Source organism: Lagenorhynchus albirostris, chromosome 18 (genome assembly GCF_949774975.1).
Source record: "Lagenorhynchus albirostris chromosome 18, mLagAlb1.1, whole genome shotgun sequence".
Classification (NCBI taxonomy): Eukaryota; Metazoa; Chordata; class Mammalia; order Artiodactyla; family Delphinidae; genus Lagenorhynchus; species Lagenorhynchus albirostris.
The window spans coordinates 21,197,985-21,215,158 of NC_083112.1; the positions used below are offsets into that span (position 1 = coordinate 21,197,985).

Genomic DNA, 17,174 nt, shown 5'->3' on the forward strand with positions numbered 1-17,174 from the left:
ATTTAATGAGAGATATGCAAGTGAAAATTTAATCCAGAAGATCTTTTTTTTTTTTTTTTCAAATAGTCCAAGTAAATTCACAGACATGGTGCAAGATTATCTTCTATAATTCTCAAGTGGGATTCGAAGTCAAAGGTATACTTTATTCTCTCAAGATACTACTCTTGCCAAGTACCTTGGCTTTCGTTTCCTGAACACTGTGTGCCTGGCACACACTGCATTTACATGCATTATCTAATTTAATTCTCATAAAAGTCCTATAAGTATATAATTATCTTTGTTTTACACATTAGGAAACAGAGATCTGAGAAGATAAGTAATTTGCCTAAGCTCACAAAGATGGTAAGTGATAGAGGTGACCTTCAGATCCAGGTTGGTCTAACTCTAGAGCTAGAGCTCTTCATCACTTTGCAGCACTGCCTCTCTTGACTTAGTGCAGAGGTCCCCAACCTTTTTGGCACCAGGGCCCGGTTTCATGGAAGACAATTTTTCCATGGACCCAGTGGGGGGCAGGGGGGGATGGTTTTGGGATGATTCAAGTGCATTACATTTACTGTGCACTTTATTTCTATTACTATTACATTGTAATATATAATGCAATAACTATACAACTCACCATAATGCTGACAGAGGTGGAGCTCAGGCGGTAATGCGAGCGATGGGGAGCGGCTATAAATACAGATGAGGCTTCGCTCGCTCGCTGCTCACTTCCTGCTGTGCAGCCTGGTTCCTAACAGGTCACGGACCACTACCGGTCCATGGCCCGGGGGTTGGGGACCCCTGACTTAGTGTATATGCAATTCAGCACATTTGCTTTATGTTTCACTTGGTAAATGCCTTAGCTCTGATTCTTCTTTTTTTTTAATTGAAGTATGGTTGATGTACAGTGTTGTGTTAGTTTCAGGTGCATGGCAAAGTGATTCAGTTTTATGTGTGTGTGTGTGTGTGTGTGTGTGTGAGTGTGTGTGTGTGTGTGTGTGTGAGTGTGTGTGTGTGTGTGTGTGTGTGTGTGTGTGTGTATCTGTTCTTTTTCAGATTCTTTTCCCTTATAGGTCATTACAAAATATTGAGTATAGTTCTCTGTACTGTACAGTAGGTCCTTCCTCAGCTTTGATTCTTAAGAGGACAGAAAGATGAGACAGAGGAAGCAGCAGAAGAAACTACTGTACATTTAAGTTTATAGTTGGGAATAAGCAAAAACCAAGAGATTTCACATGCTAAATTTCAGAAAAATAACTATAAGCGTTCATCTAAAGAGCATATTGAGGTTTTTAAGAAAGAAATTACCTAGCAGCAAGCAGTGAGGGGTGCAGCTGGGGGGTCTGCATGTGTGCATGTCTCCACGCACATGCATGCTGGGGGACACATTAACACAGACACGTACTGGGAGAAGGTCTAAAGGGCAGAAGATATCAAAACCTTAATAAATCTAATAGTCTATCCAAACTTGGAATAGCATATTTTTATCTGTACTGCAAATAAAACTGGGCAACAGGTTCATTTAAAACACTTAAGAAATAACCACAACTAACACAAAATCAAAAATGTTCTAGAAATAGAAACAGCTTTGGGAAAGATCACTGGTGTTCTCCTTACTTGGTGCAAGTAATATATCCTTCTTTCTCCAGCTCCCCCTGCCCCACCCCCAAAAAAAAGATGTCCTAGAAAGACTTTAACTACAGTTTCAAATGTTCACAACTTTTAATTAGGACGTCTGTCTTGAGACATTTAAAACAATCAAATATCCTTAGAAATAATGCTGCCATTCACCTGCTGTGCAGTTTCAATTCTTTCTTCTTCCATTTCTAAGGAGGTGAATCCCTTCAAGAGAATGTCTTCTGTAGATTCAGGCACTACTGAAGTCTGTGCAATGGGCAGCGACTGGGATGTTAAATTGCACAAGTCTTCAATTGGGAGCTTGAAAAAAAAAGAGCCACAAAGATATTCAAATAACTTGAAAATTCTCTAAACTTAACTCAAGATTGGTATTCCACCTCAGGTGTTTTGAAAGAGAAAGAAATGTTTTCTGTTAAATCGTCTGATGTTAACAAGCGCCATATGATACTAACACTTAGAACCAGGTTCTCTCTATATTAAATGCTGGTCTCAAAATATAAACATGACACCAATACCCAACCATTTGCAAAGTATGGTTTTTGAGTTACCTTTTGAAAACTGGTGGTGAATCTGTACTAATCCACACACCTCTTCCTACTGGAACTTCTTGGGAACTAGCACCAAGTCAAAGGCAAAACCTGCACGCTAATGAAAGTAGCTGGCCCTCTCCATTATCAACACAAAAGCCTCACCTCATTAATAGAAAACAGAAAACAAATCGCACCCAAGCATCAACTACCAACAACTATATCCCCTTCTACTATTTCTACACTGTTGCCACACTTCACCCACGTCTTCTTGCTGACAAATTCTGAAATTACAACTGAAAAGAAAGAATTTCAGAATTTCCCATCAGCTTCAGAAGAGCCTCACCTTGAGGCCATCAGACCTACAATACCGTCTAGTTTGCCATTACTAAAGATATTCCAGGTGTTCATTTACCTAGGGTCATACAGACTAGCTGTTTTTGGACTTAAAAGAAAGGGAGTGTGAATGCTGGGGAAGGTAAAAGGGTGGAATTATTTCGTTTCAATCTCAGTTTCTGCCCTTAAGGCATGACATCTAAGGTCCAGCAATAAAAGACCTTAATCCAAGGCCTTAGGAAATTGCCTCCTGTCTATTTTTCTAGATACAGAAATTTCAGCTGAAGACAGTATTTTCTCTTCAAAGCTAAAATAAAATAAGCTAGATGCAAAATGCACCATGATTAATTTAGAAATACAACCCTTTAAATATGGGGGGAGGGAATTCCCTGGCAGTCCAGTGGTTAGGAGTCAGTGCTTTCACTTCTGTGGGCCCAGGTTTGATCCCTGGTCTGGGAACTAAGATTCTGAGAGCAGTGCGGCATGAAAAAGAAAGAGAGAGACACACAAAAAGAGAGAGAGACAGAAAGAGAAAAAGAAAGAAAGAAAGAAAGGAAGGAAGAAAGGAGGGTGGAGAGAGAGAAAGAGGAAGGGAGGGAGGGAAGGAGGGAGGAAGGGAGGAAGGGAGGGAGGAAGGAAGGAAGGAAGGAAGAAAGGAGAGGGGAGAGAGAGAGAAAGAGGAAGGGAGGGAGGTAAGAGGGAGGGAAGGGAGGGAGGGAGGGAGGGAGGAAGGAAGGAAGGAAGCGAGGGAGGGAGGGAGGGAGGGAGTTTTGTGTCTGGGTTAAAGTGGGGCTGCACCTTCGGGCGCAGTAAAGCACATCACAGTGCGGCCTGGTTTGAACCCTGCTCACTTAATAAGCATGTTACAACAGGCAAATCACATAATGCTTCTAAATCTCTATTTCTTCACTGTAAAACAGGAATTACATTATCTGTATCATGAGGCCATTGTGAAATGAAGAAAACACAGGTGTAAGAAAACAGGCTCCTTGGACCACTGGGAAGCTGCAGACAGAAAAAAAGTGTTCAGAAAGGTCCTCAATCTGCTTTCTCCCAGGAGGGTCCTGGATGTACAGAGATACGTCTTACTAAGGGCATCATTGTTCAACATAAACTCTTCCTGAATGGTGACACAATCCCTGAAGAGAAAAGGACTGTTGGGCAGGAAGAATTAAGTTTCTGAAATCTGATGAGAATCTATCTTGACTCTAACGTGTCACCAGCAACTGTGTGCTGCCACCAGAGGTTCTGAGGACAGAGGAAGCTGAGCTGAGCTAAGCCTACCTGCTCATGCTCTGTGTGAGTTACCAACAACAAGCTGTCTCCTCGGAGACAATGCTCTGTGTATTTAGCGTAATGCCTGCCAAATAATGCACACGATCAACCGGAGCCGCTTCTATTTATCATATTACTATTCCTACTCATTAGCAGTAACAAAGTAAATTTATTTCTTTTAATTTATTTATTTTTATTGAAGTATAGTTGATTTACAGTGTTGTGTTAGTTTCTTGTGTACAGCAAAGTGATTCAGAAATATGTGTGTGTGTATATATATATATATTCTTTTTCAGATTCTTTTCCATTATAGGTTATTACAAGATATTGAATATAGTTCCTTGTGCTACACAGTAAATCCTTGTTGTTTATCTATTTTATATATAGTAGTTTGTACCTATTAGTCCCAAACTCCTTATTTATCCCTCCCCCACTTTCACCTTTGGTAACCATAAGTTTGTTTTCTATGTCTGTGAGTCTGTTTCTGTTTTGTAAATAAGTATTTGTACCACTTTTTAGATTCCACATATAAGTGATATCATATGATATTTCTCTTTCTCTGTCTTAGTATGATAATCTCTAGGTCCATCCATGTTGCTGCAAATGGAATTATTTTATTCTTTTTTATGGCTGAGTAATTGTATATATGTGCCACATCTTCTTTATCCATTCCTCTGTCGATGGACACTTAGGTTGCTTCCATGTCTTGGCTATTGTAAATAGAGCTGCTCTGAATGTTGGGATGCATGTATCTTTTCAAAGTAGAGTTTTCTCCTGATACATGCCCAGGAGTGGGATTGTTGGATCAAATGGTAACTCTATTTTTAGTCTTTTAAGGAACCCCCATACTGTTTTCAATAGTGTCTGCACCAATTTACATTCCCATCAACAGTGTAGGAGGGTTCCCTTTTTACAGTAAGTAAATTTACAGATCAGAATCTATACTGCTTCTTGGGAACAGAATCGTCTAAGTTACCTTTACAAAATTATAGTTTATTAGTAGTAAAATTTAGTTATATATGAACAGATAATGACAAAATTCAAACACATAATTCTATCAGCACTGTTTACCTGATACCTAAGGAGGAAAAGGGAGAGAGACATGGATCAGGTACAGATTTGAAAAATACACCAGAAAGCACATGGAGACTAGGCTAAAAGAATGCTAGACAGAGTGTTGCTTGCACCTTAATAATAAGAAAAAGACAAATAATCTACAAAATCAGGTTCTTGAAGCCATCAGAGAGTTGAGGTTCCAGAGTAACTAAGTAGCTTAAAATCTAGAAAAGATGGGTATCTCCAGGCAGAGACAGAGAGAGAGCACGGGCTTACCGGGCAGATTATGGAAAAAGAGATGACAAATGCCACACAAGTAGGTAAGAATTAGGCTAAAATTTCTTTCAAATTATTAAATGCTACAGGACGGGTGAGTACAGAATGCTTGGAAGTCACAGACACAAGGGGAATTTGCACCCACTCACATGGTCTTCACGGACCTCCACCAGGTGCTCATGAGAAAGAATGAGGACTGGTGGTGCAGGCTTAGAAGAGGAGGGGCCTGGAGAAAGTGGGGCACAAAGCCCCATCCAGACCCTTCTCCCCAGTGGAACAAAATCTTAAGACACTGAAAAAAGGGCAGCAAGCCCTATCAACCCTAGGGCACAGGGGAGAACACACTACAGCCAGGGAAAGGGAAAAGAAAACAACCATTACCCCTGGAGGAGAGGCAAGAAAGAACCCAAGACCCAGAACATCAGAGGTCTCCTACTGCTGGAGGAGGGCAGAGTCAGTAAGAAACTCCACCCCTGAGTCCCAGGGGCAAAGGCCTGCCTAAGACTGAGACTGGACGCAGATGATAGAAAATGCCCACCTACCACCACCAGGCTATAGAGCGCCAGCAATGCTCTCCTGTGGGAGGGGCAAGAGCACAGACACCCTCTGAGACACAGGCGCACAGCACACCAAAAGCTGAGGGTTGAGAAGGAAGGTTAAGAAGACCCTGCAGTAGCCCAGCCCCAATGCTAGGCAAAAAGTAATGAAAGAGAAGTCTGAAGCCAGTGGTAAACTAAAGGCAACCAGAACAAAAACAAAACACAAATCTAGCCCACTAACCCAAACCTCCACACTAATGACCTAACAGAGTAAGTGTATTCATTTCCAGGCATTCACGCTATTTCCCTAATTCTCAAATATCCTGCATACAATGTACAGTATTTGACCAAAAGTTACATTAAACAGCAAGGAAAATAACCCAGCTCATTGTCAAGAAACGAAGCACTCAACAGAGCCAGACTCAAGAGATGATCTGGATATTGGAACTATATAACTGCGACTAATATGTCAAAGGCTCTGGTATGAAATATAAATAAAATGAATGAACAGACGCAGAAGTTAAGCAGAAAGATAAAAACTATACATGTCCAACAGAAATGCTGGAAATAACCATTATTGTAACAGGTGAAGAATACCTGCCATAGACTCATCAGTACACTCAACACAGCTAAGGAAAGAATCAGTGAACTTGAAGATAGGTCAATAAAAATCACCCAAAATTAAACATAAAGAAGAAACAGAGTGGACAAATAAAAACTGAACACAACATCCAAGAACTGTGGGATGGTATAAAATGATCTAATATATGTGTAATCTGAATCTCAAAATAAGGAGAGAGAGAGAGAACAGGGTAGAAGAAATATTTAAAGAGATAATAGTTGAGAAGTTTCCAAAAATAATGAAAGACACAATGCTACAATTCTGAACTCAGAAAATTCCAAGCAGAATGCACATGCATGTGTGCGTGTGCACACACACACACCACCCCTAGACACATCACATTCAAACTCAGAGAGAAAATCAAAAGTCATAGAGAAAACCTTAAGGCAGTCAGAGAGAAAAAGATACATTATATACAGGGGAACAAAAATAAGAATTAAAGCAGACTTATCAGAAATCAGGGGACTTCCCTGGTGGTCCAGTGGGTAAGACTCCGAGCTCCCAATGCAGGGGGCCTGGGTTCGATCCCTGGTCGGGGAACTAAATCCCACATGCATGCCACAACTAAGAGTTCACATACCACAACCAAGAAGCCCGCATGCCACAACTAAGACCTGGCAGAGCCAAAATGAATAAATAATTCTTTTTAAGCTGCTTTTTAAAAGCTTATGAGGGAGTTCCCTGGTGGTCTAGTGGTTAGGACTCGGCGCTTTCACTGCCATGGTCTGGGTTTAATTCCTGGTCGGAGAAATGAGATCCCGCAAGCCACTCAGCGTAGCCAAAATTAAAAAAAAAAAAAATTAAAAAAACAAAAGCTTATGAGAAGATGCCCCCATTAGGTACATTTGCCCATCTGTCTTCTTTTCTCAAAGCACTTGGAAGAGAATGGCAATCAAGAAGGGTGTGTTGCAGGGAGATCAGCTCGGTGCTTTGTGACCACCTAGCGGGGTGGGATAGGGAGACACAAGAGGGAGGGGATATGGGGATACATGTTTATGCATAGCTGATTCACTGTGTTATACAGCAGAAACTAACACACCATTGTAAAGCAATTATACTCCAATAAAGATGTTAAAAAATAAAATAAAATAAAATAAATGGTAGAACTATTTAAAAAAAGGGTGTGCTGGTGTCACAAACTTTCCTGTTCTGACTACTCTTTCACTCCTGAAGAGATGTTGACCGAATGCCTCTGGCTTACTCGCACTGTCCTGGCTTCCAGATGGAGCAGACATTTACCACCAGAAAGAGAAGAGCAGAGACCTAGGCTCCTGGTTAGCTACTGTACAGCTTACACAAATGGGGACACTAACATATTAAATACTAATTACAATAAACTATCAAGCCTTGCCTGACCAGCTGAGCAGCTCCAGGAAAAAACAAGCAAATATACCTTTCTCTCCCAAACTTTACTTCTTGCACAGTTCTGGGTTGGAGAAAAGCACTTCTGTAATCAATCTAATAAATTCATTCCCTAAATGAAACCTGACGTTACCTACTCTGGAGCAAATCATTGAAGAGGTATAGATGGAGTCTCAGAACCTTCCTCCAGGCACCTAACCTCTTCTTTTCTTACCTTTGGTCTGAGTGACACCTACACAGTACCAGCTCAGGATCATAACATTCTAATCTATTCTTTTAAGGTAATAATCATGTGGGGAGAAAAGCACATGAATAATATAATACTGGCAGGTAGCTTGCTGTGTGCACTTTATATACTTCATTTAGTTCTCACAACTCCCTGTGACGCAAGTACTATTATAATCCCCATTTTATAAAGAAGAAAACAGGTTCAGAGAAGTTAAGTATCATGTCTAAGGCCACACAAACTTTAGGAAAACAACGACTGTAACAGTAAATTACAGGTAAATTTCAGGATAAATTATCTCAGCATTTTATCAAGAATTACTAAACTCAGCAGAAAGAAAAAGGCCCTCGCTACTAAAAAAATTTGCCCTGGCTACAAGAAACCAGTCTACTGAATATTCTACTGCAAATTTTCTTATCTAACACCAAATAAAAAGGTATATAAGACTAGTTCTCCTAAATAAAAAGGAAAGCTATAAACAGCTTCATGATATTTGCTCAGAGGTAGCTGGCCTCTTGCTATTCAACTAACTTGCCCAGTTCCAGTTGCTCAGGATGTAATTTACCTCCTGAAAATTGTGAAACACTACAGAAAACCCTTTACAGGTTTTTATTTTGGTCAGACCAAATAAAAATTGAGGCATTCTTTCTCAGTGCCAGTGTTAAAAGAGTGGTAACGGATAAAAAATTCAATTCCAAAGTCTTCCCACCAGACATATAAAGGAAAAAGAGGGCTGTCGAAAGCTGAAGAGCAATGAGAAATTCCCCCTCAAAGATTCCAGGATGGATAAATAACAGGCTGGTATTTCATTCTCACAGCAATCCAATGCCAAGGCTGCATGTACCAGAAGACCTTCACTGAACCCTTGAACTTGTCAAGCTTGTCAAGCTCATCCCCTACCCAGGGCTTTGCACTGCTTTTTCCTCCAGCTGGAAGGTTATTTCTCTAGTCTTTGCAAGACTGGCTTCTTGTTTTCCATCATGAGCTCTTGCCTTAGGTGGTTACTTTCTGAGAAAGGCCTTCCCTCTTTATCTAAAAGGGCACACCTCATTCCCTGGTGTCATACCATCCTGTTTGATTTTCCTTATATCCTGGACGACTGTCTGAACTTACCTTCTTTGTTCTTTTTCACATGCTCATAATCACCATAATTATGTCAGCTCCTTGAGGCTAGGGATCTTGTTTTTATCTTTCTGTTCCCCCATTCCTAGCCCCGGGCAGGCACATAATATATGTTAAATGACTGCATGGGGCTAATGGTAGGTATTATGTTGCATAAGTATCAAATAATGGGGTGAAAATGAAGAGATCTCTTTTACTTCACTCCAAACCCTTTCCTTCATGCTCAGTGGGAATAATAATATTTTATGGCCCAAGACATTAAAAATAAAATGGGTTACTTTGCTTATGGAATACATTCACCACAGGTACTGTGATGCCCAAGCATCTTGCTTTGGTGAGAGGCCAAATCAATTATAAACAGACTGAAATATTTATAGAGCAAACAACTTCTATTGCCCAGAGCATAAAAGACTCTGATAGCCACGCCAAAACAAATTTCCAACTGCTTCCTCATTTATTTCAAACACACTTCCAGCACAGAATCCTAGAGGTGGACAGAGAAACCCAAGAAAGAACACCTGTACTTTATGGCAGAGTGTGCAACGGCGAAAAGTGGCGAGAACTTTCAAACTTTCAAAAGTTCTTAACCTCTGAAGTGTGAGGGCAGAAAAAGTTTAAGTCTCTAAACTCAGTCTGCCTTTGGACACAACCGTGTAAAGAGAATGCTTCCAACATCAAAAGTAACCATCAGTGCTAATAAAATAATAACCGCCTAAACCTAGCCCTCAAAACTAGAAGAAGTCTGTCAAACATCTGACTACTCATAAAATGTACTTCTTGCTATTATAACTAATTGAATTGAATCACACAAGCAGTATCAGGGATAATATCCCAATGGCAATTAGAATTAAAAACGTTGACACTAAAACCGACAACCAGCATTATCTAATAATGTACTGACCCCGCTTTCAAAGAAAAATTTTTATTGCTTTGCTATAAGTCAAATATAAATCGGATCTCCCACAACCTGCACTTGATCGAGAGCTCACTGCTCAATGTGCGATGAATGAAGCTGTCACCCGGAATCAACTTTGGTCTCCCCAAGTGCCCCTATGGAGAAAGGAAGCTGGGCTATTCATTAAGGTGGTAAACAAATACCAACAGGAGGCTGTGCTGAAGTAAAGCACTTCGGGTTCAGTGTCTTCTCCTTCCGGGAGAGGGTGGGCAGCAGGACTATGCCTCGCTAACACCAGGGACACCCGGGGCAAGATGCCCGGGGCAAGGCTCCCGAACAACCGCCCCACGCCGCAGGGGGCGGGCTGGGTGCCGGCGGCCAGCAGCCGCTGGACGCCCACGCAGCCGTCCCCACGCCGGAGGGGAGAGTCGGCGGTCCGGGACAACGTGAGGCCTGACAGTCCGGGAAGGTGAGGGGCCTCTCCCACCGGAGCCGACACTGTGATGGGGAGGGGAGGAGAGACCCTGGCCAAGGGTCTGCAAGGTCGGGGTCCGCCGGCGCGCCCGCGGAGTAGCCCAGCCCAGCTCCCGCCCGTCACCTCACCTCAGCGGGTACGGGCAGGTCCTCGGCCGCCGCCTTCAACTCCAGCACCGAGTCCGTCTGCCGGTCGGTCAGTGGCGCTGTCGTGTCCGGTCTCCCATCCCAAAGAGCCAGCTTCTCCCGAGCGTCCCGCTCCGCCGCCGCCTCCGGCTGCAGTAGCAGCGCCGCCTCCGCCATTGCCGCCGCCCCAGCGGCCCGCAGCAGCAGAGGGGAGGTGGGAACCCCGACAGAGAAATGTCCGGGGCACTTCCGGGAGAACCGGGTCTTCCAGCACTGCACCGGCGGCGGGGCGGGGCGAACCGGAATACCCTGACCCCGGAAACGCTTCCCCCCGCGTGGGCGGGACTGAGGCCAGGACTGACGTGGCTTTAAACGGGGTACAAGTATTTCCGGTTGGGATGTAAACAGAGAGGGCGAAGGATATAGGCCCTAACGGAAATAGACATGCCCCTACCAGAAGTCCCTTCCTCAACATCAATAACTTTATTGTTAATATTGTTACTGACAACTGTGTTCAGTGACCCTGCCGGCAGGGGCCTTCGTGAGCCGCGGCATCTACTGCTGCTTTCTGCTCACAGCCCGGTAGTCTGGGTTAGGTGTGTGGACTGATTTCCGTGTTGACATGTTGCCAGTTTTCACAACTTTTCAAACATCAATAATTCCGCTGTTAGAAATCTAATTTATGAAAACACATAAAAACTCAAAGATTTATATATATCAGACATCATAAATAGTATCAAATAACCACCTGAACGTCCAACATTGAAGAACTGGATCAATAATTCATGGCACAGACGTGTAATTGGAATACTGTTCTGCCATTTAAATCATGTTGTAGATTTCAACAACAAAATAAATAATGATTGTATTGGGTCATAACCTGTAGAATAAATACCCATGAGTCCATACTGATATAAATAAATGACTGAATAAATAAATAGGGGAGAAGAGACAACTCCACCTTACTGAAGAATTCCAATCAATAAATTTAGAAAGAATGAGGGGAAAGAAATCATTAAGGATACTACAGTAATGACTATAGCAGGCAAAATCTAAGGATGGATGCTAAAATTAGTGGGTGAAAGTCTGAGGAGAAACAGAAATTTGAATGGCATCTCTCCAAGATATTTATTAATGGGGGGAGGGGAGGGTAGCTGTTAACTTTACAGTGGAGAAACCTGGAAGACATCCCCCCTTAACCAAATGATCAAGGTCAGCATCATCACCATGAAACTCCTAATATGATATATCAAGAAGCACACAATATTTCTTTTGTGATATTCTTGCCAGAAATGCAAAACCACATTCTAATTATGAGAAAACATCAAACAAATTCAAATTGATGGACATCCTACAAAACAATTCACGAGTACTCTTCAAAAGTGTCACAAAGTCAAAAAAAAAAGTGTCGAAGTCATAAAAGACAAGGAAAGACCGAGGAAATGTTACATTTTGGGAATGAGGGAGACATGACAAGTAGATGCAACATGGGAGCCTGGATTGGATCTTGGGTCAGAAAAGGGAGAACTATAGAATAAAATATAGATATCCAAATAAGGTCTACAGTTTAGACGATAGTAGTGTACCAAAGTTAATTTCCCAGTTTTGATTGTTGTACATGATATAGTTATGTAAGATGATAACATGAAGGGAAGCTGGATGAAGGGCATATCTGAATTCTGTAATACTTTTACAGCTTTTCTAAAGTCTAAAATTATCTCAAAGTCAAGAGTTAAAATTCTCATGTTGTAGAAAGTATTTATCTCCTTGGAGAAATAATTAAGAAGAATGAAACCGTGTATCATCCTATTGACCAAAGGAAACACTTCCAAAATATTCACAGATGGTTAGAATTACTAATAATTATTTTCTTCCTTTTCTCTTTTTTTTTCAATGAGTTTTGCATCTAAGCATAAGGGTGTTTGTTTGTTTTAATTGGTATACCTAAAACACACTTCCTCCTTTTCAGGCCAGGCTGATTCCAAAAATCTCAGAAATGAAGTTTATCCTGTTGAGTTTTGTGATGATAATTCTTCACGAAATATCATCCTTCAAGGGCCAAATATAAGCATCTTCTCTCACAAATGTGCTTCTACTGCAGATATTCCTAAACCTATAATCATGCTACTTTCTTCTAAACATTATGTTTAATTTCTTAAAATATTTTTACCAACTGGTGATTCATGATGCTAAAGGGATGCAGTGTAGGTCATGGCACTCACAGAAAAGATTTGGGACAAGGCTGAATGTCTAATCAGCTGCTGTGAGGGCAAATGAAGGGAGAGAAGGGTAGATATTCAACACAATAATGCCTGGACTATTCCTGAATTGAAGAACTGGAGCTAAGGGAGGTCAGCAAAGATCCAGCAGTCACCAGCTGGCCCTGCAGGGTGGGGGAGAGACAACAGCAATGAAGCAGTAAGTGCAGTGTTCCTGGGGTGTTTTCATTGCAGAACACTAGCACAGAAGTATATATATTTAAACGATGCACTTGTTGCTCAAAATACAGTGGAAAGGGTAGTATACAATATGCTGAACTCTGCTTCAGACTCTAGGGCTCTTTTCTGTATGGACAAATACTATCTAGTGTGCCCCATCCCCAGAAGTAGTACAAATTTCCTACAATGGATCCACTTTTATACTCTGTATTACAAGTCAAATTTCTTCCTGTTTCCAGCTGGTGATTAGCTTATTCCCAGAAGCACTAGATGTCATGACAAATACAACTGCAGCTTTAATTTTCTACTGTAATTTTTTTTTGACCGCACCTCACGGCTTCAAGGATTCTCAGTTCCTCGACCAGGGACTGAACCTGGGTCACGGTGGTGAAAGCGCCAAATTCTAACCACTAGACCCCCAGGGAACTCCCTCTACTGTGATTTTTAACAATATTATTTATTTGATTCAAGTATTTATAAGTGTTCCCATAGAAATGTTCAAGTTGATATAGTAAACACTCATATAGCATGTATCTGTACATATGCATGTACATATAAGGCACACATGTATTCATATCGTGTGTGCATGAAAAAAGAGAAAGAGAGAGAAATGAGCAGACAGGATTACATAGGCTATCTCGGGAAAAGGACGAAGATGAGGTCAGAGGAGTCTCATCCCCAAGTGATCAAGGTCCCATATCATAGTAGATGACATTTTGTTTGTAAGGTGTTATTCAGATTTCCCTCTTGATCTCTTGATTGAAACCCTGTAAGGCAGGTTATTCTCCCCTTTAGATTTAAGCAAATGAAACACAGGATGATGAAGTGAGACATCAAAAACATTTGGGAAGGTGAAGGAAAAGACCACTTTTCTACACTCTTTCTAGAGGGAAACTTGCCAACACCTATCAAATCACAGGCTAGACACAGGGAGATCAGCTGGGTGGTTTGTGACCACCTAGAGGGGTGGGATAGGGAGGGTGCAAGGGAGGGAGACGCAAGAGGGAAGAGATATGGGAACATATGTATATGTATAACTGATTCACTTTGTTATAAAGCAGAAACTAACACACCATTGTAAAGCAATTATACTCCAATAAAGATGTTTAAAAAAACCCAGAAACACAGGCTAGAGAAATGGAGAGAGGACAGCTCTTTGATCCAGCAATTCTGTACCTGAGAATCTATCCTAGAGAAATTTATATATTAAAAAAAATAGTAGTACATGCACAGGATAGTTTGCAATGGAGAAAAAGTGGACACAACCTAAATGTTTTTCAATGGGGACATGGTTTAGTTTCTATTATTTATTGCTACCTAACAAACTAACCCCAAAATCATGCCCTAAACGAACCACCACTTTGTTCTTATCTTTCCTAATCTTGCAGGTCAGGAATTTCCAGAGGGCACATCAGAAAAGGCTCCTCCCTGCTCACCATATCTGGGGCCACAGCTGGGGAAACACAAATGGCTGCAGGCTGGACAGCTGGGGTCTGGCTGTGCATCTCTGAATCCTCGAGAAGTCTCAGAGCTGGTCCACTGGGTCTCTTAAGTGTGAAGACCTCAGAGTATTTGGATGTGGCTCAGGGCTCAAAGAGATGGTTCCCACTTCTGCCCTTGCATCAGAAGTCACAGAAGGTCATTTCTGCTGCACTCCACCAAGCGAGTCACTATAGTCAGGCCAGATTCAAGGGGAAGGACTGACTCTTCTTAATGCAGGGAGTAGTTAAGAATGGGCAGCTTTTTTTTTCAGGCTGCGCTACCTGGATTGCAGGACCTTAGTTCCCCGACGAGGGACTGAACCTGTACCCTCGGCAGTGAAAGTACGGTGTCCCCATCACTGGACCACCAGGGAATTCCCTAATTTGTGTTTTAATGTTACGTTAAGAATGCATGTTTTACAACGTATGTGCAACTATTATTGCAGACCTGTCATAAACAGAAAAGTTTGCTTGTGGGATATATTAAAAAATATATCTTGTGAAGATAGATAGATAATCTTGCAATAGTTTGAGGAGCCTTTCAGAAAAGGGTAGAGGAAAGCTTTCTTGACAGGGATTTGTGACTGTCTGCTGACATTAAGAACATGAGTTTAGGGCTTCCCTGGTGGCGCAGTGGTTGAGAATCTGCCTGCCAATGCAGGGAACACGGGTTCGAGCCCTGGTCTGGGAGGATCCCACATGCCGTGGAGCAACTAGGCCCGTGAGCCACACTACTGAGCCTGCGCGTCTGGAGCTTCTGCTTTGCAACAAGAGAGGCCGCGACAGTGAGAGGCCCGTGCACCGCGATGAAGAGTGGCCCCCGCTTGCCACAACTAGAGAAAGCCCTCGCACAGAAACGAAGACCCAACACAGCCATAAATAAATAAATAAATAAAGATTTAAAAAAATAAGAACATGAGTGTAAACATCACAGGAGCCTGGAAACTGAGCAACAGCTGGGCCAACTGTAGAGGAAAGAAAGGAAAGCTAGAGGCACAGAGGACTTCAGGGGATTGACCAAGTGTTGGAAACCACTCCACTGGCCTCTGCTGGTATTAATTCCCCACCTGGTGCTCATTCAGCTTGCGAACCCCTGCCAGGAACCAGAAGGTTACACTTACAGAACATGTAAATGAACATGTACTAGCAGTAAATCTAAGATAAACAAACCCTGACACAAGGTCTGAAGTGGTTCCCCCCTCCTTCCTTCTCCTCGTGGCTGGGATGAAGGGAGAGGAGGTATCTGTCACCTTTGGAGGTCTCCTGGGGGGAAGACAGGGTTTCCAGACTTCTGTTTTAAAACTAACAGTCTGGTATATGAGGGGTGTTTTGTTTTTGATGAATAAAAACAAAACCACCAAAAAGCAAAAACATCTTCTTTTTCAAATTAAATAGCTTTCACGATTATGTCATGGCATAACGGGCATTCCCCCGGAATAACCTAGATCCTGCATTTTAAAATTTTCATTTGCAGGTTTTTATCAGGTGTGGCTGGCATTTTGTTGAATCCAACCGACAGCCTTCAACAGGGGAAGGAGGAGAAAAAAATGTTCTGACCTTTTTCCTTCCATTTTTCTCACTTCCTTACTGGGATGTGAGCCTCAGGACCAGGGCTGCCATGGTTTCTGTGGCCTTGGGTCCTAGCCTCCCTCCCGCCGCCCTTCCCCAAGTGTGAGCATTTGTGGTTGGTGGCTCCGGGAGGACACGGGGGCCGCTGATGATGGGCGGGCGCCAGGTGCTAGTGGGCCTGTGGCCAGCTCGCCACAACACCGCAACAGCCCCGCAGAGCCCCAGTCCTTTCCGGGCCAGAGCTGCGACTCGGGCCCCACCTACCTGGGAACAGGCTGCTTTGGGGTCACTCCTGTCCCTGTCGCAGAAGGCAGACCCCAGGCAGCCGTGACCCGGCTCCCCGCTGGGGAACGCAGACAGCAGTCAGCACCCTGGCCTAGGGCCTCTTTGGTTTATTCGTTCCACAAGTGATGGTTGGGCTGAATTGTTCATATCCATGAGGCCGGCCCCAGGGTCAGCGGTCCAGGGTGCTCACCAGCCTTTGCCTATCCTCGTGTTGGTGCTGACAACAGTGTTTAACAGCCTGGCCCCGGAGCCCAACCACCCAAGGGTGTACCCTGCTTACCTTCCCCAGGTGAACATGGGCAACTAGAAACCCTGTGCCTCAGTGTCCTGATGTGAAAATGTGCACTGAATAAAATAATAAAAGTACTTGCCCTTTGGACGTGTGGTGAGGATAGCACAAGATGATCTGTGTGAAAGCCCTAGAATGACACAGGGTGGGTGCTCAGTAAGGTACTGGAGAGGAAGAGAGTGGGGAGGAGAAGAGGGAGAGAGTTAGGAGAAACGTTCAAGTAGTTTAGATTTTAATCCCTCTGGAATTCTGCAGGCTGATCTTCCAAAGTCTCTAGGACTTGAGTGCAGCTGTACCTCTGCCTGTGGGGATCTTTAAGAAACATCAAGCTCGTTCCAAGGACAACTTCCTCAGCTGCTTTCCAACCATTTTTCTGTGCCACATCCCAGACGATTGGATCCACTGCCAGCAGCTCCGGGGGTCTATTTCCACCTGGTCCTCAGGTGGGGTGGGGCTCCAGATGGAAGTTCGCTGGATTGAGAAGCCCTGATTCTGATGACACACCACCTTCCCCAGGCCCCATAAGGAATCGCTGTCATACAGCAGGGACATCCAAAGCGTGTGCCTTGTGTCTGAGCCAACAACAGTTAAGGAGACCCCTTTCTACTCTTCCATGGGGTCAGAGCAGCTAGAAGCAGCTTTGTGGTGATCTTGACAGT

General features: G+C 43.0%; 2 protein-coding genes across 2 annotated transcripts in view; both read right to left on the minus strand.

Moving 5' to 3' along the window:
• The window catches only part of COG3 (component of oligomeric golgi complex 3), a 57,225-nt gene extending 46,417 nt beyond the window's left edge, over nucleotides 1-10,808 (minus strand). Inside the window, exons 1-2 of the mRNA XM_060129436.1 lie at nucleotides 10,457-10,808; nucleotides 1,771-1,917 (exon numbers count right to left, since the gene is read on the minus strand). Coding sequence (XP_059985419.1) covers nucleotides 1,771-1,917; nucleotides 10,457-10,630 — 321 coding nt within the window. The 5' untranslated portion in view covers nucleotides 10,631-10,808. The remainder of the gene's footprint in view (nucleotides 1-1,770; nucleotides 1,918-10,456) is intronic.
• A 129-nt stretch (nucleotides 10,809-10,937) lies between these two features.
• The window catches only part of SLC25A30 (solute carrier family 25 member 30), a 42,794-nt gene continuing 36,557 nt past the window's right edge, over nucleotides 10,938-17,174 (minus strand). The window contains exon 10 of the mRNA XM_060129441.1: nucleotides 10,938-11,128. The gene's annotated coding sequence lies outside the window, so the exon portion shown is untranslated. The remainder of the gene's footprint in view (nucleotides 11,129-17,174) is intronic.